Raw genomic sequence first — 23,045 nt, 5'->3', positions numbered from 1 at the left:
CAAAAATACAGCTAGTCATGTTTCATTGCTCCAGAAAGTAAAAACTGTGAAGCAAAGATTGCAAAATATTTATTTCTTTTTATTGTTATGTTTGAACTATTTCATAACCTTTTATATTTAAGTTCCATCAGTGAGAAGAGGGAGTGGGTTCCTCTCTGTTTCTAACTCTCCTTCACCCCTGAGCCCAGGAGAGGCTTTCACTTCCCTGACTCTGGGTCTGCTGAGGTCACCGAAAATAACCTTGTTCCCCAACTGGGGGGGCTGGAGGAGAACTACAAGGTTCTTGGTTCTTTCCTTCCTTGTCTTTTAACATATTCTCCACTCCAGATTCTCCCTCTTTGAAGCTCCTAACTGGCCTTCTCCTGATTTTCCTCTGGCCTCTTGGTCGCTTTCTTTCCTGTTCTTCTCTACCCACTTCTGAACTCTCCAGGGTTCAGTCCAAGGCCCCCTCTTCTTCTCATTCTGTACTCATTCTCCTTGGGTCATTTTACTCTGACCCAAGTCTTCAAAGGCTTCCTATAAACAGATCATTCCAGACTCTATCTGTAGTCCATCTCTCTCCTGAGCCCCAAACCAGTCCTTCCAAATGCTCCCTCCAGGTCCCCATCCCGTGGTATCACAGAAGTCCCAAACTGGCTGAGTTCATGTCCCCTGCCTGCCGCTCTCCATACGCACCGCCCCTCTCCCGTCCCAGTGCAACCCCTCCTCCTAGATCCCCTTCCCGATACGTGACACCTCCTTCCCTCCTGTCACCCACCCAGGAACCTGGGCGCCATCCCCAACACACCGTCATCCACATCCCCCACCTACAGTCAGTCAATCAGCCTCACCAGCCCCTGCATATTTCTCAGGCAGTCCCTTCCCAGTGGCTCCTAAAACCATTACTGTCTGAGCCTCATCATTTCTCTTCTTATTAAAGTAACCCCCCAACTGTGGTTTCCTTGCCACCATCCTGGCCTCCGACCAGTTCATCCTCCGTGCTACAGAGGACAGCGATCTTTCTAAAATGCACCTTCCATCTCAAAACCCTTTCCTCAAGACTCCCTGAAGTACTGAGCCACCAAGATAAAACTATTCTCTTTCCCAGGACTTCCAAAGTGCCCCCTGACTTGCCCCAGGAGGGATAGGGACTCTCCTACCCCTTCCAGACTCCACCAGCCCAGCCACGCAGGGCTCTCATCTCTGACCTCTGCATATGGTGATTCTTGGCTTCAAATACCCCTCTCTCAAAGCTGTCCCCATAGGCACCACCCGTTTCTCCTCGCTTGCTGCCCCCTAATATTTCTCCGTCAGCTCTGCTCAAGTGTACCCAGGCCTCTGAGATCTTCCTGGGCCTCTCCCTCTCCCAAGGGGGTGTTAGACCTCTATCACAGCCATACTCATGTTTCCTCAGTCAAGGAGTAACAACTAAGCCCCATCCTTGTACTTCAGGTGCACAGCACAAGGCCTGCCCTACTGTTGGTGTTCAGAAAGATATGATGGGTCTACTTGGAGCTGAGCGCCTGCTTAGCAAGTGCTAAGGTATCTTAATGTGGCAGTGGCTGAAACCCACTATGGCTACATGGAGGGCCACATGGACAGGCAGGTGCCTGCACCAGAGCACCATTTCTAAAAGTGGCCCAAGCATCTCCTTCAAGAATTTAGAAAGCGGCAGTATAAATGTTCTTATTCTCAAAAGCCTCGCTCTTCATTAGACTGAGTGGCAGGATGCTCTAAAAAGCACAATTGGTCCCCCTTTTCATCTTTATTTCCTCAGGGAGAAAAAACCCAATCTGGCGGTTGCCATCAGGAAGGCACAGCCACCGGAGTTAGGTAGGAGGATCTATATATACCTCCGTGATCAAGAGCTCCGCTTGCTCGCCTCCTTAGCTGCTGGAGACGGGCTGTTGCTTCCAGATGTGGATGGGGTGGTGCGCACGAGCAAAGGCGCTAACACCAGTGCTCACGCAGCAGGAGGCTCCACAAACATGACCCAGCAGGCTTCTCCTAAGGATGACTTCTTATGTTTATTATCAACAGCTCTGGCAATCAGGATTAGAAATGGGAACAAGTCCCTTATGAGTGGCACTGGGAGACCAGTGCCAGGCACTGTTTATTCGGTGGGCAGCCTTTCTCCCGTCTATGCTGTCCAGTTACCTCATCTCCTCCCCACAACCCCACGGCTGGGTGCTGCTGCCCTCATGTCCAAGGTGAGGACTCTCTGAGAAGGCAGTTACCCACCCAGGATCACACACTCAGTCCATTCTGGAGCCTCAATTCAAACAGGTCTATGGGCCAAATCCATCCCTGTTTTGCCAGACCAGAGGTAACAAATGGAAGGTCTGCATCTATGTGGCCCCTAGATATGCACATAAAAATCCAACTTTCTGGCTTCTCCCCCCAAAATCCCGAAGATCCAGCACAGTCAGCCGGAACATAATAATGGCTGCTCTTTGGACAAGGAATAGCTTTCTAGTTCACTCCACCTACTCGAAGTTTCCTATTCCTGGGTATACCTGGGTTGGAAACCTCTGTACTACAGTTTGTGCACTGCCCTTTCTTCTAGAACAGAATTCCTCCAAAGCATATGAAGCAAAATACTAACCCACGTGGGCCCACATTGTTCTGAGAGCAGCAAAGAGCCGGGCTGCGGGATCTGCCTGCGTTGGCACATCTGAAGCTGGTTGAGAGTGTCCTGCCGCTCCGTCACCGAGGCCCGGTTTCTCCCTTTTCTCCAGCTGCCAGCTGCTTCCCAACCCAGCAGGTACTGGTGTGCTGGGACAGGAGGGCACGGATAATACCACTGGAGAAAGGAGGAAAAGTTCAGCATGAACAGACCAACTGAGAGGGCACTCATTGGAGGTCAAGGTGGCCCACAAGTGGTAGCAACGAAAAAGGAAGTTGAGGAAATCTTGAGGTGGGCACTGGGAACATGCACGGAGATCTCTTTGCTTTCTCCCAGGTAACAGGCTCTAATTCAGTGAAAATACGGGTGAAGCAGATGTGCATCTTTTGCTGAGCAAAGCTTGGGTTGCCCACAGTTTCATTTCTCAGCCATTTCCTGGGCAGATGCACAGAAAGGTCTGTTGTTGAACTGAAGAAAGACGCTGGGAATGGGTTCTGTGATCCTGCTCTGTTGTCAGGTTGGTTTCACCACCCAGCGGCCCACCGTGCCTCTCCCCATGGAGAGGGTTTCAATGAGCTTTTCATTCTCTTGGCTGCCTGAGCAAACAGCCATCACTGTTTCCATTGTGAGCTCTTCCCCTTCTGGAGCCAAGCCCAAGTTGAGGCAACATGTGCTTGAAACCAGCATTTGGCAGCCTGGGTCTTGGATGGAGCGACTTTCCGCCTTTTCCTTTTTCCCATCAAGATACATTCCTGGATGTGGAGACTGAGAGCAAGGCTGAATATGCTTAGTCCTTTTTTTTTTTTTTTTTCTTTTTAAGGCCACACCCTCGGCATATGGAGGCTCCCAGGGTAGGGGTCCAATCAGAGATACAGCTGCCAGCTTACACCACAGCCACATCAGATCCGACCTACACCACGGCTCATGGCAACACTGGATCCTTAACCCACTGAGTGAGGTCAGGGATCGAACCTGCAACCTCATGGTTCCTAGTCGGATTCTGTTCCGCTGCACCACAATGGCAACTCCGAACAAACTTAGTTCTAAAATCTTGGAGTTTTCTTGTGGCACAATGGGTTAAGGATCCGGCATTGTCACTGCAGTGGCTCCAATTACTGCTGTTGTGAGGGTTTGGTCTCTGGCCTGGGACTTGTGCATGCCATGGATATGGCAAAAAAAAAAAAAAAAAAAAGCTGGTTCCTCACTCTGCTAGGTCATTGGGATGAGGGACAAAAACTCCACATCAAAATTCAGAGCGCAGGGTACTAAGACAAAAATTATTTCCGTCCCTCCTTTGGTACTAACACGACAGAGGCCACATCTATCTCAAAGGGTCAATGGGTTTAGTTTCCTGGAGAAACTTTCTCTCTGCATTATCGACCCAAGTAAGAATTTTTATGAAAAAAATCCTATCTCAAAGTTGAAAAAAATGAGCTTTCCTAATCCTGGGCCTTTATTTTCTAGATCAGGTGACAGTTTAGAATTCAGAGATTAAATGCTTTCCCGACATCCACAGAGGAAGCAGTGGAAGAGTTAGCACTAGAAAATAATTACCTGACTATCCAGACCAAAGCTTATTCTGCTATGTCAAGTAATTAACAAGGACTAGGGTTTGTTTTTTTATGTTAAGATATAATTACACACAATAAAATGCACAGTGTTTAAGTGTGCAAACGTTTACTTCCATGTAATCAACACTTCAATCAAAACGTGGAATGAGGAGTTCCCGTCGTGGCGCAGTGGTTAACGAATCCGACTAGGAACCATGAGGTTGCGGGTTTGGTCCCTGGCCTTGCTCAGTGGGTTAATGATCTGGCGTTGCCGTGAGCTGTGGTGTAGGTCACAGATGCGGCTCGGATCCCGCGTTGCTATGGCTCTGGTGTAGGCCGGTGGCTGCAACTCCGATTCAACCCCTAGCCTGGGAACCTCCATATGCCGTGGGAGCGGCCCAAGAAATAGCAAAAAAAGACAAAAAACAAAACAAAAAAAACATGGAATGTTTCTATCACCCTAGAAAGTTTCCTTCAGCCTTTTTCTTTCCTTTTATAATTTTTTTAAACGGCCGCACCTGTGGCATACGGAAATTCCAAGGCCACGGTTTGAATCAGAAGTTCAGCTGCTAGCCTACACACCAGCCACAGCTACACCAGATCCTTAACCCACTGAGCGAGACCAGGGATCCAACCTGTATCCTAATGGATACTAGTCGGGTTCTTAACCCACTCAGCCACAACGGGAACTCCCCCTTCAGCCTTTTTCCACCCAACTCCCTTCTCCCACCTTCCCCCACCAGGCAACAAATCCTGCTCTGATTTCCATCCCTTCTGATTAATTTTGGGGCTCCAGTTTTAAGAAATAAAAGTCAAATGCATGTGACCCTGCCTGCAGCCCTGAAGTGTCTCTTTGCAGAATTTTCCTTTCTTTTTCGAACCACAAGTACTACTTAAGATTTGTTTTGGATCTACTTGGACATTCTTCCAGAAAGTCAGTGTGAGCCCCAGTGCACATATATTTAAGTTTATTTATTTATTTATTTATTTGTCTTTTTGCTATTTCTTTTGGCCGCTCCCGAGGCATATGGAGATTCGTTCAGTCGGATTCGTTGACCACTGAGCCACGACGGGAACTTCATATATTTAAGTTTAAAGGGATTCATGCTTACAAGATGTGAAGGTCAACTACGGTTCCTCATTACGTGGCATGAAAAAAACCTCTTCTTTCTGGGAGTTCCCACTGTGGTGCAGCAGAAACGAATCTGACTAGTAACCGTGAGGTGGTGGGTTCAATCCCTGGGCTCACTCAGTGGCTTAAGGATCCAGCGTTGCCGTGAGCTGTAGTGTAGGTCGCAGATGCAGCTCAGGTCTGGCGTTGATATGGCTGTGGTGTAGGCTGGCAGCTGTAGCTCCAATTCAACCCCTAGCCTGGGAACCTCCATATACTGAGGGTGTTGCCCTAAAAAGCAAAAAACAAAACAAAACAAACCCCTACAAAACACACTTCTTCCTTCTGGAAAGTAGCTTTCTCCAGAATGCTTGCCGCCTTGGCTTTTTTCTCTACTCACTACTCCTCCAGGGCCGCTGCCTTTTTTCCTATGGAAAGATTTTTTTTTTTCCTTTTGGCTGCACCCACAGCATGCAGAAGTTCCAGGGCCAGGGATTGAACCTGTGTCATGGCTGCGACCTGAGGCACAGGAATGACAACATCGGATCCTTAACCTGCTGCACCACCAAGGGAATTCCTCCTATGGAGAGAAATGTCTGCACCCTTGAAAGTGAGTACAAGTGCATTTATCTTTTTACTTGGAAGCTGTTTCTTAGTTTCAATAACCTTCTGCTGCAGTGGGACTTCTTTTAACAGCTCCTCTGACACCCCCAGACACCATCACAGGAGGGAAGTAGCAGCTGAAAATCTAACACTGTCCCAAGCCATTTAACTAACTAGCAAGCTCTGGGTTTTAGAGACTGGAAAACTTTGCCCAAGGCTTGCTCCAAACACTGTCTGAAGCCAAAAAGTGCTGCCAAGGGCCAGGTGAAGGCAGCTTTCCATCAGCCACAGACACGACACGACCAGATCAGACAAGGCCTGCTTCTCTTCCAAGTGCAACGCCGGTGGCGGCCAGCACAGGTCATTTTCTCCACATCAGCTCGTCTCCCCAGACAGTGAGCTAATGCTTGGCGCTGAAAAAAACCCATAAAATAAGGCATTAAGCCCATGCTTTGAGGCAGAAATGACTAAATGGAATATATACACAGAATTATCTAAATCAAGCCAACTTTGTGTAATTCTAAAGAAAAAAAAAAGAGTACAAAAATTATGCATACATGGTTATAACATTGGAACCCACTTGTGGTGTGGGAGTTCCCTTTGTGGCTCAGAGGTTAACGAACACAACTAGGATCCAAGAGGATGCGGGTTCGATCCCTGGCCTCTCTCAGTAGGTCAAAGATCCAGCATTGCTGTGAGTTGTGGTGTAGGTTGCAGATGTGGTTCAGATCCCACATTGCTGTGGCTGTGGTGTAGGCCGGCAGCTACAGCTCCACTTTGACCCCTAGCCTGGGAACTTCCATATGCCGCGGGTGTGGTCCTAAAAAACAAAAAAATAAGAACCCACTTGTGAACACAGAACAAAGAGGAAGTAATAGTGAAAGTGTAAACTTCCCTGAAAGAGTCAAATGCTGGAAGACATTTTTTAAGTAGAAGAGATCAGATGCCTAAATTGTGCTGACTCCCTCTTTGCTTACAACGTCACCTCTGAGTATGTGTGCTGTGTCGGTAGTTTAAAACCATCTTAAATGTTCCCCATGTTTAAAATCTTTTCTAAAATTTATTTTCTGGCCACGCCTAGGGCATGTGGAAGTTCCCTGGCCAGGGACTAAACCCATGCCCACACCTGACACAGGCTGCTGCAGTGACAACACAGAATCCTTAACCCACTGCGACACAGAAAAACTCCCTCTCACATTTATTTAAAATAAGTACTATATTAACGTGGTTCAAAAATTTTAAAGTAACAGTGAAAAGTCTCCCTCCCACTCCCAGGTCCCAGCCACTCCCTCTCTCTCCCTATAGGCCCTATGTTAGTCGTTTCTGTGTGTCTATTCAGAGATAGTTTAGCAAAACATAGATATATACCTTTCATCTTTCTTTTCTGTTTTTGTTTGGCTGTACCAATGGCATGTAGAAATTCCTGGGCTAGGGATCAAATTTGAAGCACAGCAGCAACCGAAGCTGCTGCATCCTCTACCCGAGATAAAGAAGGGAACTACCCTTTTTTATGGAAATGGAATGTTATAATGTCATCCTACATTTTACTTGTTTTTTACATTCGTATTTAGGAACAATTTTGAAGAACTATTTCAATAAAGAAAAATTATATGTTCATCTACCCTTTGACATAGCAAGTCCCACCTCTAAGAATCTATCCAAAAGATATATTGGCAGAAAACCAAAATATTCTATATAAGCTAGTCACAGAGTATTTCAATAGAAAAAATATCCACCAACAGCTAATGAAAATGGTTACTAATGGCAGCAACAAGAAACAGAGGTGAGGGGATAAAGATAGAAGACCCCTCTGAATGCAGCTTTTTTAAAAACTTGTCAACTTGGGAACCAAATAAATATTTTTCGTCCTTTTTTAGGGCCGAACCCGCAGCATATGGAGGTTCCAGGCTGGGGTCTAATCGGAGCTACAGCCTCCGGCCTACGTTGGAGCCACAGCCACGCCAGATCCGAGCTGCATTTCCGACCTACACCACAGCTCACGGCAACACCAGATCCTTAACCCACTGAGCAAGGCCAGGGATCAAACCCGCAACCTCACTGTTCCTAGTTGGATTCATTTCCGCTGCGCCATGACAGGAACTCCTAAATATTTTACTATATATAATTTTTTTAAAAAGCCCTCCTATAAGTTGAAAGCAAAATGAAATAAAATTTACTATAGATTTGGAGCAGTAACTAGAGAGGAACTATTTCAAGTGACTTTAAAACACTCACAATCAACCCCTCAACCTCAGCACTACTGACATTTTGGACTGGATAATTCTTTGTTGTGGGGGGTTGTTCTGCGCACCACAGGGTGTCAGCACCCAAGGCTGGGGTGAACTTTCCCGATTGGCAGTACTTTGTACTTACTGTTGCACATCGTTGCCAGGAGAATTAGCTGGTGTGGGTGGGTGTGTGTATGTGACAGAGAGAAAGAGAGAAAGGGAGGGAAAGAGAGAGAAGGGGGCTCCCCTGGGAGTTCTAAAACATGGGAGGCAGAGTTCCTGTGGTGGTATAGCAGTAACGAACCTGACTCGTATCCATGAGGATGCAGGTTTGATCCCTGGCCTTGCTCAGTGGGTTAAGGATCTGGTGTTGCTGTGAACTGTGGTATAGGTCACAGATGTGGCTTGGATCTGGCATGGCTGTGGCTGTCTAGTGAATCAACCTGAGGGGGCCTTGAAGCAGCTGCTAAAATAGTTACGTGAAAGCGTGATGGGACAGCTCATAGCTGGGAGCACTGAATGCACTGATCAATCACAGAAAGGGCAACAGTGCGACATTATGGTCCCCTGGATATGACGCAAGAGAAGTGTGCAGAATCACTGGCAAAGAACTGAACCCAAATGCAATCAAGCCTCTCCATGTAATAAGCACAAATGTGTAGAAAACATGGGACACAGAGGAACCTGTCACCAACACTGGAGGGAATAAGCAGCCCAACCCTGAGTGGGGGAGAGTCTACAGGACAAATGACCCATTTGTGAAGCCCAAAAAAGGGAGAATGAACTGTTACGGATTTCATGAGACAAGACACATCCATCAAATGCACTGTGTAGACTGCCTGAATCCTAATTTGAACAACTCTAAAGTCAAAAGATATTTTTGAGACAACAGGGGAAACCAAGCACAGCCTGCATAATAGATATTAAGGAATTATTGTTAATTTCGTTGGGTGAAACGTAATGGTTAGGACTCACTGTCTTCTTTTTTTTTTTTCTTTCTTTCTTTTTTTTTCCAGCCACGCCTGCAGCACATGAAAGTTCCTAGGCTAGGGGGCAAATTGGAACTGCAGCTGCCAGCTTATTGCACAGCTACGGCAACGTGGGATCTGAGCCACATCTGTGACCTACACCACAGCTCATGGCAACACCAGATCCTTAACCCACTGAGCAAGGCCAGGGATTGAACCCATATCCTCATGGATACTAGTTGGGTTCTTAACCTGCTGAACTACAAAGGGAACTACAAATCAAAAATTTTATTCCATTTATATGAAATGTTTTACGACGGGCAAATCCATAGCGACACAAAGCAGATTACAGCCTGCCCTCGGGCTGGTGGGTTGAGGGGTCATGAGGAGGGACTGCTAATGGGCTCTGTACTGGACAGAACAAAAGTGTTCTAAAATTTACTGTGGTGCCACTTGTACACCTTTGTGGATTTACTCAAACCACTGAGTGGTACACTTCAAGTGGGTGAATTTTATGGCATGTGGATTATATCTTAATAAAGCCGTTGTTTAAAAATATTTAAAGCAGGGAGTTCCCAATGTGGCACAGGGGAAACGAATCCAACTAGGAACCATGAGGGTGCAGGTTCGATCCCTGGCCTCGCTCAGTGGGTTGAGGCTCTGGTGCTGCTGTGAGCTGAGGTATAGGTCGCAGACGTGGCTCGGAACCTATGTTGCTGTGGCTGTAGTGTAGGCTGGCAGCTGTAGCTCTGATGAGACCCCTGGCCTGGGATCTATGCTGTGGATAAGGCCCTAAAAATCAAAAAAAAAAAAAAAAAATGCAGCAATAAACAAGTACTGAAGACCCACCAAGGACCTTGATTAATCCTAACATGGAGAGCTCCCATTTTCAGTCAATAAATTAGGGTGTGAAGAGGTTGAGAGTTAAACATTAAATGTTAGTAAAAACAGGACTGGTTGCTAGGTCAGTTGCTCAGCTGCTATAGGGACTTTTGGCCTTTTAGACAGAACTCTCTCCATTCAAAGTCATAGAAAAGTCTCAAGCGGGCTTACGCAAAACAATAGGAATTTATCTCACACAACTGAAAGGCAGAGTAGGCACTAGCTTCAAGGATCTAGACATGGTCAGGAGAGTTTTGATTCTCTTGGCTCTTTCCTTCATTGCCTTTGTTCTCAAAGGCAGCCACAGGCAGTCCCAGATTGCATGGAGCTTACTGCTCCTGATACAAGAGGAGAGAATCTTACCTGACGGCTCTGGCAATAATTCCAGACTCTTCAGGTCTGGCTCACATTTCTGGAGCTAAGGAGTAAAGTTTGCATCAACCAAGTCTCGTGGAAAGAGCAGAGCAGGGTGGCTCTCCAAAGGAAGAAAGGCAGGGGGTGCGAAATACATGTCCACTATGACAAGCGAAGCTCTAAAACTTGCAGAGATTCAATTATCCTCTCAGCCCAATGAATCCTTGCCACATCAACGTAGGAACACATAAAATGGAGCTACTGCTGAGTGCTTTTAAAGCATCATATTCCAAATTCTTATTCTTAGAGAAGCAGTAAAACACAGGGCACATACCAAGGTCACTAGCAAGATGCTATTTTAGCAGAGAGCTACTTCAATCAAGTATAGACTGTGCCATGTTCGGGAATTCCACCCATCTCACACAGAAGAGATATATTGCTCTGGTAGGTGGCGGTCTTTTTTTTTTTTTTTTTTTTTTCCCTTATCAGTTGCAGGGGAAGCTAAGGCTTGTTCAGCGTGTAGGAAGAAGGTGGTCCAGCATGAAGGAACGGAGAACACCTGCTGCCAGCAAGCTTTTCTCATTTAAACTGGTGATAATCTGGTGGGTTTCTGATCCAGGATCCAAATGCCTGCTTCCGGAGTGCGCGCCAGGCCTCCTGGTAAGTGGCTGCAGCCTCTTTGTATTCTTGGTACGTCGTTAGCTTCTGCACCCTAATGCACACACGACCAAACACAGGTCTCACTGGACAGCTCACCACCATTGCCAGCAGGACACCTGAGCAATCGACTGGACAGATTTCTTACAAGAGACTTAGGAACAGAAGGATATTGTTATGCTGTCCTACAGCGACTCTTATTTCCTCTGTAAGGAATTCACCAGAAAACAACATGGATTAAAATAGGTAAGAATAAGCAGAATGCTAGTTTGGTCTGGTCCTGGTGGAATCAGATAAAAGAAGAACAACTGTATCTTCCTCTTGGTTTTGTTGTTGTTATTTATTTCCTTACTTTTGCTTTTTAGGGCTGTACCTGTGACATATGGAAATTCCCAAGCTAGCGGTTGAATCTGAGCTATAGCTGCCAGCCGATACCACAGCCATAGCAACGCAGGATCCAAGCCTCGTCTGTGACCTACTGCTCACAGCAATGCCGGATCGAACCCGCATACTCATGGATACCAGTCGGATTTGTTACTGCTGAGCCACAACAGGGACTCCAGAACTGCCCTTCTTCATGGCGTATACACTCACGGATGCCCCTGGTTTACCTGGGACAAGGCCAGACACAGACCCTCCGAACACCCATTCGTTGTCTCAGGATTACTGAACTGTTCATACCCACTGACAGCATCTCGACAAAACCTGCTAACTTAGCCAAATATTAGTTATGCTTCTCTCCTTTCCCCAGACCCCGAACTCTGAGCCACCCTTGGCCTGAGCCACCATGAGCACGTCTAAGAACCTCTTCCTCACGGCCCCTCCTGAGAGTCAACATTTTCTGCTCAACTGTCATCAAAGCACCTGCTCATCCATCCCGTTCTCATTCCTGGTTCTAACTTAACCTCTCCGTGTATACACCTCTGCTCCTGCTATTAGAGAGGCTTACAGATCTTGAGACTGTGGCACTCCTGCAAGTGCATGAGTCCTCCTCTTCCTATTGTCACAGGCCCCTTCTCTTACTGCAATAATCCTTTATTTATATTTTGTGTCTGCACTCATGGTATAGAGAAGTTCCCATGCCAGGGACTAAATCTGAGCCACAGCTGTGGCAATGGAAGTTCCTTTAAGTTCCTTTAACCCACTGCACCAGGCTGGGGATTGACCCGTGCCTCCGCAGCGACCCAGGCTGCTGCAGTCAGAATCTTAACCCACCGTGCCATGGCAGGAACTCCGCAATAACCTTTTCAAATGAAGTCTCTCCTTACCTAAGTCCAGATATGTTTTGCACACACACAATGTATGGAAACCCATGCAGTTCCAGTCTGATACATTTTTCAGACAGGAAACAAGAAAACTGACCACAGATGACTGGAGGGCATCAATACACAGGACACATGATGGTGAGAACAGGTGACTAGCCTCTTCAAAAAGAAGTGTCTATACTCTTTTGCTTCCCAAAACTGTTGTATAAAAAAGAATTTGGCTGGTCTCCTGGTCTTTGTTGCCAGTTCCTGGGAGGTGACTTATACCACCCTTAGAATTTTCCTAATAAGAGGAATATCTTTGTTATTCATGGTGAACCCCTCAGATCACACTCAAGTTTATGCTTAATGAAGTGACTCGTGGTGGGCCCTGCACAATTTCAGGCCAGGCTGGCCGGGCCGGAAAGACCAATTATGAGGTTAGAGAGCTGGGGCTTTGGGCCATCTGTTTCGTGTGACCTCCTGGGGTGGGAAGACTTGGGAGGTGGAGATAGAGTTCAATCACACACGTGGCCAACGATTCTACCGGTCATGTGTACGGATGAAACCCCAAACTCTGGACGCGGAAGCTCGGGTCAGTGTCCTGTTGGTGACAGTGATGTGCTGGGAGGGTGATGCATCCTGAGGACACCAAAGTGTCGGGTTTGGGCCCCTCCCAGGTCTTGCCCTGTGTGTCCCTCCTTTTATCTGGCCCTGATTTGCATCTTTCACAGTAAAAGGTAAGGCGTTCCCGTCGTGGCTCAGCGGTTAACGAACCCGACTAGCATCCAGGAGGACACACGTTTGATCCCTGGCCTTGCTCAGTGGGTTAAGGATCCAGCGTTGCCATGAGCTGTGGTGTAGGCTGCAGATGAGGCTCAGATCTGGTGTTGCCGTGGCATAGACCAGGGGCTACAGCTCCGATCTGACCCCTAGCCTGGGAAGAAGCTCCATAAGCCACTGGTGCGGCCCTAAAAAGACAAAAGACAGTAAAAGGAAGTGTAAGTATGCTGCCTTCCTGAATTCTTTGAGTGGTTGAGTGGATTACTGAACCTGAGGGGGTAGTAGGAACCCTCAGGTTTGTAGTCAGTTGGTCAAAGTGTGAGTGACTTGGGGGCCTCCCAGTTTGTGGCTAGTGTCTGAAGTGAGGCCAGCAGTGGGGACTGTGCCCTGACCCCATGAGGTGTGGCCTAACTCTGGGCAAATAGTTGGTGAATTCTGCCCCTGCCCCCGCCTGCCCCTGAAGTGGTTTCATAGTTCTCTACACTCTAAATGACTGTGGAACGTAATTTAAGTCAAGGGGCTGCGGTTAACAACCACTGAGGGAACAAAAAGGGGAGAGAACGATGTTCCTATCCGAAGGTGCTGCCCCCAAGCACTCATTTCCACAATGCCCTCCGTGTGGGGGCGGAATACAGGGAGGGCCTGGGATGGGCCAGGCCCCAGCGCTACCCTTAGGGTCTCGGGACTCTGTACCACCCAACTACCCACCCACCGCACCTCCGATCATGCATGAATCTGCACCTGTGGCTATGGGGAAAGAAGAACACGGGGTCAGTAATAAGTACCCACTGGCCTACTGATCCACTATGCCTGCCAATGCTTCCTGCCATTCATAAGCCAAAATTAAACCACATGACTTCCTAAATAAGAAAACACTTAGGTCAATGGCATTACCTGAGTGAGTCTGGCCACTTGTCCTCTGAAACACTGCTTAGCAGCTTCTGGAATGATCTAAAGAGCTCTACTTTGCTGATTCGGGATCTGTTTGGAAAAAGAAAACCAAGAGGTTTTATTAAGTGTTTGCTATATAGCAGGCCCCTATGAAAGATACTGGGCTTCACACTGTATCTTTTTTTTTTTTTTTTTTTTTTTTTTGTCTTTTTGCCATTTCTTGGGCCGCTCCCATGGCATATGGAGGTTCCCAGGCTAGGGGTCGAATCGGAGCTGTAGCCACCAGCCTACGCCAGAGCCACAGCAACGCAGGATCCGAGCCGCGTCGGCAACCTACACCACAGCTCACGGCAACGCTGGATCGTTAACCCACTGAGCAAGGGCAGGGACCGAACCCGCAACCTCATGGTTCCTAGTCGGATTTGTTAACCACTGCGCCACGACGGGAACTCCCACACTGTATCTTTTTAGTTATGAATGTCCCAGAGTCCCTATTTTCACCAGCCCTTGGCAAGAAGAAAAACCCAGACCTAAGAGTCTGATTAGGTTGAGGAACAAAAATTATTCTCATCTTAAGAATTATGTTATCAGGAGTCCCCATGGTGGCTCAGGGGTTAACGAACCTGACTAGTATCTATGAACACACAGGTTTGATCCCTGGCCTTGCTCAGTGGGTTAAGGATCCAGGGTTGCCGTGAGCTGTGGTGCAGGACACAGACACAGCTTGGATTCTGTGTTGCTGTGGCTGTGGCTGTGGCTGGCAGCAACAGCTTCAACTCAGCCCCTAGCTTGGGAACCTCCATATGCTGTGGGTTTGGCCCTAAAAAGACAAAAGACCAAAAAAAAAAAAAAAAAAAAAAAAAGAGAGAGAGAGAGAGAGAATTTTTAAATTTTGCCCCCAGGACACTCATCAGTCATGTTTGGCTACCTCCTTTCAAGGGAGCTGGCCTCTCGAGTAAGATGGCTCACAGGCAATGGAAAGCTTTGTTTCAGAGATGGGACTCCTGCTCATTGTGAGAACGTGGTTATCAAGCCCATTTGGACAAGTCACTCGAGGAAGAATCTCCAGACACTCCTGCTGGGCATCATGGCCTTTGGAGGTGAATCCATCAAGCTCCATGGGGGTCATGATTTGGGAGAGTGAAGGAAGTCAGTGTGCCTACCAGCCACTTAGGCCTTCTTGGATTTGCCCATTCACGTCAGCTGGGGCCTAGAGGGATGTGCCACCTTCCTTTCCCTCATATACACATATATTTGGGGGCTGATCTAGAAGTTGGGATGTGTTGTGCGTGCCTACAACGTACACTCTTGTTTTATATACTGTACCTTTCCTTGAAAATTGTACCATCAGCTCAGACACAGGGGCCAGCTCTGGCACATATGAAATAGAGAATTGTACAGTGTGCTAAAAAGCCCTCTTATCTGGCTGGGACCTGGCCTCCAGGAGGAATCACTGCTGGAAAGGGAACACTGGGCTCCCACATGTCTCTCTCTCTGGGCTGCTTTAACATTTTAAAAAAAGCCACAACCAAAAAAACTACCGGAACTCATTAATAGATTAAAGGAGAAAAGTAACATAGTTATGAGGAAAATATATACAGAAAAAGCATTTATTAGAATTCAAGGGAGTTCCCGTTGTGGCGCAGGGGTTAACGAATTCGACTAGGAACCATGAGGTTGCGGGTTCGGTCCCTGCCCTTGCTCAGTGGGTTAACGATCCGGCGTTGCCGTGAGCTGTGGTGTAGGTTGCCGACGCGGCTCGGATCTCGCGTTGCTGTGGCTCTGGTGTAGGCCGGCGGCTACATCTCCGATTAGACCCCTAGCCTGGGAACTTCCATATGCCGCGGGAGCGGCCCAAGAAATAGCAAAAAAAAGACAAAAAAAAAAAAAAAAAAAAAAAAAAAAAAAAGAATTCAACATCCACTGAGTGAATTAAAACCTTTTAGCAAACTAGGACTAGAACTAGAAAAGACAGGACTTAAATTTATAAAGGATAGCTATGAAAAGCCTACAGGAAATTTATGTCCTTAACAATCAGGATTAATATAAGGATACTTGCTATCACTGCTTTCATCCAACATTATACAGAAGGTCTGGCCAGTAAGACAAGAAATAACAAGAATAAAGATTGTAAAGCAAAAACCAAAGTCATTATTTGCAGATGACTGTGATATTGTCAGTTCTGGTCAGCCCAGTAAGTCATGAAAATATAGAAAATCAAAGGAAATGAAAGTATAGAGAAGGACTACTTGGAAGAGATTGTCTGCATTAAAAAAATTCCAAAAGAATTCCCAGATACATTAGTAGAATAATGAGAGTTAGCAGGAGTTCCCATCGTGGCTCAGTGGAAACAAACCTGACTAGCATCCATGAGGACACAGGTTTGATCCCTGGCCTCGCTCAGTGGGTTAACGATCCGGTGTTGTTGTGGCTGTGGTGTCGGCCAGCAGGTACAGCTCCGATTCGACCCCCAGCCTGGGAACCTCCATATGCTGTGGGTGTGCCCCCCTACTCCCTGCTGCAAAAAAGAGTTAGCAAAATTGTTAGATACAAACATTAACTGTCAGAAATAAACTAACAATATGAAATAAACAAAATGAAATACACAAAAAAATTGATTTCAAAAGCAATGGCCAGAAAATGAAATGAATTACTTGAGAGAGCATCGATGGAATTCCCATGGTGGCGCAGTGGTTAACAAATCCGACTAGGAAGCAAGAGGTTTCGGGTTCGATCCCTGGCCTTGCTCAGTGGGTTAAGGATCTGGTGTTGCTGTGAGCTGTGGTGTAGGTCGCAGACGCGGCTGGGATCCCGAGTTGCTGTGGCTCTGGCGTAGGCCAGCAGCTACAGCTCCGATTCGACCCCTAGCCTGGGAACCTCCATATGCCTCGGGAGTGGCCCTAGAAAAGGCAAAAAGACAAAAAAAAAAAAAAAAAAAAAAAAAAAGAGAGAGAGAGAGAGTATTGATGGTAGCTAATCTTCAAATGATTCTTGATTTCAATCGATTCCAAATGATTCAAATGATTCTCGCTTCCGGGAATTCACTCATGCAATCCTCTCCCACAGTGAATAGGGCTGACCTGAACAACCATTAGGAGACTGCAGATGGAGTGTGACTTCTGAGGCTGGTCATACAAGACAGTGGCTTCTGCCTTGCTCTCTTGGATTGCCCACTCTATGGGGAAACCAGGCATCATGTTGTGAACATGAATAACTGTAGCCTTATGGAGAGATCCAAGTTGAGAGCAACTGAGCCCTCCTGCCAGCAGCCAGCACCGACCCAGCAGCCACATGAGTGAGGCATTTTGAAACTAGACCCACCAGCCCCAGTCAAGCCTTCGATGACTGCAGCCCTGGCTGACAGAATGGATTGCAACCTCATGAGCCCCTGAGCCTGAATTACTCAGCTAAGCTCCTCTCAAATTCCTGACCCACAGAGACTATGAAATAATAAATGTTAATTGTTGTTTGAAGCCAGTAAGTCTTTTTTTCAGAGTGTGTGTATAATCTGTTATGCAGCAAGAGATAACTAATACAACATTCAAGAAATAAATCTAATAAAAGAAAATCTACGTGAAGAAAATAATAAAATCTACTGAAATTTAAGGAGGGAAGACCTAAATAACTGCTTGTTTTAACTTTGGGGCACATCTGCCAATTTGGCACCAGGATTATAGAGAGAGATATACACCACATTCCTGGTTTGGAAGAATTAACACTGAAAGATGTTAATTCTCCACAAATTGATTTTAAGATTTAAAGTCCAAGAAAAGTCAAGACACTGTTGAAAGACAAGGCAAGGGGACTTTCCCTAACAGATACCATCTTATTATAAAACTACAGTTAATAACAGTTTGGTTTTGGGAGTTCCCATATGCCGTGGGTGTGTGGCTGTAACAAGTGGGGTGGGGGAAAGAGTATGGTTTTGGCACAAGGATAAACAAACAGACCAATGAAATAGAACTGAAATAGACTTTAAATATATATTATAAATTATGATATAATATTATATATTTACAACACAGTATTACACTATTATGTAATATTAATCTACACTATATACTATTATATAATATATAAATTATGCTATTATATAATAAATATGTAAATGTATATTATGTATTAAAATATACATTCTTTTTTTTTTTTTGTCTTTTTGCCATTTCTTGGGCCAAACCCACGGCATACGGAGATTCCCAGGCTAGGGGTCTAATCGGAGCTGTAGCTGCTGGCCTACGCCACAGCCACAGAAACGCAGGATCCGAGCCGAGTCTGCAACCTACACCACAGTTCACGGCAACACCAGATCCTTAACCCACTGAGCAAGGCCAGGGATCGAACCCGCAACCTCTTGGTTCCTAGTTGGATTTGTTAACCACTGAGCCATGATGGGAACTCCAAAACATATATTCTAGATTTGATATGTGTTCACTTTTTCTTTGGCCTCACCTGTTGCATATAGAAGTTCCTGGGCCAGGGATTTAATCTAAGCCGTGGCTGTGACGTATGCCACAGCTTCAGCAACACTGGCTATTTAAGCCACTGTGGGACAGTGGGGACTCCTTGATATGTGTTCTCTTAAAACATGTAGATTCCAAAAAAATTACTATAGTTTCTTTTTCTGTCTTTTTTTTTTTTTTTTAGGGCCGTACCCACAGCATAGGGAGGTTCCCAGGCTAGGGGTCGAATCAGAGATATAGCTGCCGGCCTACACCACAGCTACAGCAACTCCAGACTCGAATCGCATCTGTGACCCACACCACATCTCAGGGCAAAGCCGGATCCTTAACCCACTGAGTGAGCCCAGGGATCGAACCCGCAACCTCATGGTTCCTAGTCAGATTTGTTTCCGCTGCGTCATGATGGGAACTCCTATAGTTTCTTTTTCTAAAAGAGTAGAAAATAAAATGAGTTTCTCTGACAGGGAGCTTGTATTGGACCTGAGAGCCTTTTTTATACATAACCATGCGTTGGGTCATTGCAGGTGGATGAGAAAGATGTTAGATACATGAAATCCTTGCAGCTCAAAGTACTCATATTTTTTTCCACTCAATTAACAAAGTGGCCTGATTAAACTAATAAAGACTTGCAGCTAAAGCTGAAGTAAGAAATGTTAGTTTGAGATATCAATCCCCTTGAACTGAAAATGAACTAACAAAACTATAGAACCAAAACACTGGGCAAGTGTTTAAATGAGAAAACCATTACTCAGGAACAAAACAATCTGACAGTTCAATATCAGTGAAACCTAGCCAATGGGTGGTCACCAAAGGATTGAGATGTTTGCTGTAACCCAGTGGTCACGGATGTGCATCAAGGAGAGAAGACTTGGCTCTTATCATCCCACAACCTTCCTGAAGTGTATCAAAGCATTTCATTCGTAAGAACAAGAAGCTTTAGCAACCAACCATGTCATGATCTGTATCCTGGAAATGGGATCCGCTCCAGGTTCATTAAAGGAACGTATCACTTACACCTCAATGCAAGGAGCCAAATGGACTGTATTCACCACCAACAGGTGGTGGAATGTCAAAGCCTCTAGTGTCACTGTAAGGAGCCATCAGTGATAGAGACTTTAACAGCTTCTTGAGACCAGATCTGTACATGCCGTCTGAAAACGGCACTTTCTCGTGTGAATGCTTTTGGTGTAAGTCATTTCACGAGTAAGGGTAAGGTGTTGTAGCTATAAAGACACACTGGGAATCTCTCCTCTGCTGGAGAAGAGCTCCCTCCACAGAAGTAAGACCCTTCTCGAGACTTGTCAACAGCATAACCGAGTGACCATACTAGTAATTCCTCTGTCAGAGGGACATCCAAAAATAACGACTAATGTCATCTGTGGAGCACAATAATCTTGGTGGCTGCTAGATGCTGTGCTCCAATGAGCCCTGGTTCCTTTTAGCAGTGAGGATTACATTTTTAGATGTTAGATTTTTCCTGATGAGTTGGTTAACACTGCTGGTTTGTGCATCAAAGAGCAAGGAAAGCTATACACAGAGATACATAGTTTTTTAAAGATTATACATTTACATTTCGGTCTATTCCTGCCTTTATTCTTACATACTTTGACACACTGAGATTTTGCATTTTTTTTTTTGCCACACCCACAGCACATGGAAATTCCCTAGCCAGGCATCAAACTTGTGCCACAGGAGTAACTTCAGCCACTGCTGCAACAACATCAGATCCTTAACCTGCTGCACCAAAAGAAACTCCTAGATTTTTAAAAAATTTCTTAATTTTTAAGGTTTTTTTTTTTTTTTTTTTTTGCTTTTCAGGGCCGCACCTGAGGCTTATGGAAGTTCCCAGGCTAGGGGTCTAACTGGAGCTATAGCTGCCGGCCTACAGCACCACAGCCACAGCAATGCCAGATCTAAGCTGTCTTGGTGACCTACACCACAGCTCACGGCAACGCTGGATTCTTAACCCACAGAGAGAGCCAGGGATCAAATCTGCAACCTCATCTTTCCTGGTCAGATTCGTTTCCGCAGCGCCATGATGGGAACTCCTAGATTTTTTTTTTTTAATCTCTTACCTTCCTCTTTTATAATCCAACGAGGCATGTAATAACCTTTCCAGGATGCTCTGGTATTTCGCCAGATGGGAAGAGGATTTGCCTCTTCAGGGCAAAGAGAATTGAAAAAGATTCACCAGTTTAGGGCAAAAGGTAAAATTAAGCATCTTGAAAATGGGGGTCCTTCATCTGATTCCTGTTATTATCTTGTTGTTTGTAATAAACATAAAGACTTAAATAAAATATTACCTTTGAGTGTTGCACCAGTAATTAAATTAATTAATTAATTAATTTTGCTTTTTAGGGCCACACCCGCGGCATATGGAGGTTTCCCAGGCTAGAGGCAGAATCGGAGCTACAGCTGCTGGCCTACGCCACAGCCACAGCAACGCCAGATCTGAGCCACATCCGTGACCTACACCACAGCTCACGGCAACACCGGATGCTTAACCCACTGAGCGAGGCCAGGGATCGAACCCACAACCTCATGGTTCCTAGTCAGGTTCGTTTCCGCTGCGCCATGATAGGAACTCCGAAATCTATCTTAATGAGATGTCTACTGCAAGCCCTGCACCATGTTAGATACACGCCCTCATTCAACTCTCACAACACTCCTGTGCGGTAGACATTCTGAATTACCCCTGCTGTATAGTTCCTCAGAGAGGTAATGTACTGTGCCCAAGTTCACACAGCTTGGGGGGAAAGGTAGCTAGGAATTAGACAGTGGTTTCCTTGAACTGCCAAGCCTCTGCTATTTCCACCATGCCCTTCCTCCTATAAGGAGTCTGCCTTCTAAATGGAGAAACAAGAAGTTTCCGTCGTGGTACAGCGGAAGTGAATCTGACTAGGAACCATAAGGTTGTGGGTTCCATCCCTGGCCTCGCTCAGTGGGTTAAGGATCTGGTGTTGCCGTGAGCTGTGGTGTAGGTTGCAGATGTGGCTCAGATCTGGCATTGCTCTGGCTCTGGCGTAGGCTGGTGGCTACAGCTCCAATTCAACCCCTAGCCTGGGAACCTCCATATGCCGCGGGAGCAGCCCTAAAAAGGACAAAAAGACAAAATAAGTGGAGAGACAATCACGTGTCAGAGACCTCAGATCATCTACCCCAACATCCTTCGTTTACAGATATGAACACGGTGGGGCCCAAAGACCTACTGGACTTGTTCAAGTTACCTGCATAATTGGAGAGAGACCCAGAGTGAGAACTTGGGGGACTCCTAATCGCACAGAAAGCATTGCCATATCGGGACAGGCTGGAAAACAGCACTTGGGGAATCTACGGAGAAGATGGTAATTTTGAGCCAGAAAGCAGTAGTAACTGAGCTGGGCTTTCAAGGTTAAAGAGGATGTAGGTTCATAGTGAAGAGCATTTAGACCTGAGCAAAGCAGCAAAGTGAAGCCACAGTCAGGGGGTGGGGCCAGTATGAACTGCTGCTAGCCTGTCGCTGACAGCAGAGGCACAGCTCAGCAGGAAATGTGGTCCCTGTCCCCTGTGACCTGTCCTGCTTACACATCCGGGCCAGTGGCTAAGGGCTGGTCCCCTGAGAGATGCAGACGGTGGCCTGAAGCCAGGAGGCTCTTGGGGAAAAACTGGTTAAAAAAAATCTCTACCCCCAAATTTTACTCATTCAACAGCTAAGCCACCGGGAAGCAGGCTAGGTCTGCTGTCTAGGCTATTCGAACCCGGTTAGTGGTTGTGAAGAATAAAACTTTTTTTTTTTTCCCGCCGCACCCAAGGCACACAGGAATTCCTGGGTCAGGGACTGAACCCGTGCCACAGCAGCGATAATGCTGGACCCTTAACCCGCAGTGCTACAAGAGAACTTAACAACAAAACTTGTTATAGGGGGATAATAAAGAAATGGAAAAGCAACGTAGAGTGAAAGGAACTACCTGGAAATTGTGGGGGTCCTACAACAGTCACTGAGAGGCAGTTTAATTCAGACTGCGTAGGAAATCCCTCTGGTGGAGAGGCTGCTAGCCCACAGCCTGGCCCGCCCCCGGCTACTGCAGACCTCCTGCGGCTCACTAGGAGGGAAGAGCAGAGTGGGCAAGATGAACATTTCTTTCTTTCTTTTGGCCGCCCTGTGATACATGGAGTTCCCTGGGCCAGGGATCAGAACCAAGCTGCACTTGTGACCTCAGCTGCAGCTGTGACAATGCCGGATCCTTAACCCACTGAGCAAGGTCAGGGATTGAACCCTCAGCCTCATGGATACTAGGTCGGGTTCTTAACCTTCTGAATCACAACGGGAACTCTAAAATTTAAAACTCTTGTGCTTGGAGTTCCCATTGTGGCACAGCGGAAACAAATCCAAGTAGGAACCATGAGGTTGCAAGTTCAATCCCTGGCCTCGATCAGTCGGTCAAAGATCTGGCGCTGTCATGAGCTGTGGTGTAGGTCGCAGACTTGGCCCAGATTGCTGTGGTGTAGGCCGTCAGCTGTAGCTCAAATCTGACCCCTAGCTTGGGAACCTCCACATGCCACAGGTGAGGCCCTAAAAAGCAAAAAATAAAAAATAAAAAATAAAAAAATACAGCAAAATAAAACTCTTCTGCTTTAAAGACACTTTCCAAAAATGAAAAGATTGGAGTTCCCTTTGTGGCGCAGCAGAAGAGAATCCAACTAGGATCCGTGAGGATGCAAGTTTGATC

The 23,045-nt window shown here is 46.3% G+C and overlaps 1 protein-coding gene and 1 long non-coding RNA gene across 19 annotated transcripts in view; one reads left to right on the top strand and one right to left on the bottom strand.

Annotated features, from left to right (window-relative positions):
- The first annotated feature begins 1,756 nt into the window (after positions 1 to 1,756).
- On the top strand, positions 1,757 to 17,349 carry LOC102159045 (uncharacterized). Of its 4 annotated transcripts, XR_014805447.1 has the most exons (7): positions 2,546 to 2,743; positions 5,737 to 5,876; positions 9,114 to 10,961; positions 11,039 to 11,204; positions 11,710 to 12,642; positions 14,779 to 14,976; positions 16,943 to 17,349. It is a non-coding gene; the product is annotated as an uncharacterized LOC102159045 (long non-coding RNA). The 4 variants fall into 4 exon arrangements; XR_014805445.1 differs by lacking the exons at positions 11,710 to 12,642; positions 14,779 to 14,976 and adding an exon at positions 1,757 to 1,812 and having other exon boundaries at positions 2,551 to 2,743; XR_014805448.1 differs by lacking the exons at positions 2,546 to 2,743; positions 11,710 to 12,642; positions 14,779 to 14,976 and adding an exon at positions 12,937 to 13,203 and having other exon boundaries at positions 5,753 to 5,876.
- Positions 5,023 to 23,045, bottom strand: part of ADAT1 (adenosine deaminase tRNA specific 1) — a 33,183-nt gene continuing 15,160 nt past the window's right edge. For 8 of the 15 annotated variants that reach the window (XM_005664336.4, XM_005664335.4, XM_084959566.1 and 5 more), the window contains 3 exons: positions 13,880 to 13,966; positions 10,311 to 11,013; positions 5,107 to 6,282 (listed from right to left, as the gene is read on the bottom strand). In XM_005664336.4, coding sequence (XP_005664393.2) covers positions 10,881 to 11,013; positions 13,880 to 13,966 — 220 coding nt within the window. In that variant the 3' untranslated portion in view covers positions 5,107 to 6,282; positions 10,311 to 10,880. Of the gene's footprint in view, positions 6,283 to 10,117; positions 11,014 to 13,879; positions 13,967 to 23,045 lie in introns of those variants that run through there. The other 7 variants (XM_084959567.1, XM_084959571.1, XM_021093767.2 and 4 more) reach the window with 5 other exon arrangements.

The sequence above is a fragment of the Sus scrofa genome, chromosome 6, assembly GCF_054392235.1.
Source record: "Sus scrofa isolate SSC_HxYL_T2T_F1_AM1 chromosome 6, Sscrofa_HxYL_maternal_Yorkshire_Landrace_v2.0, whole genome shotgun sequence".
In the NCBI taxonomy this organism is placed as follows: Eukaryota; Metazoa; Chordata; class Mammalia; order Artiodactyla; family Suidae; genus Sus; species Sus scrofa.
The sequence above is the reverse complement of the archived record's forward strand: the minus strand, read 5'-3'. Positions and strand labels throughout refer to the sequence as shown.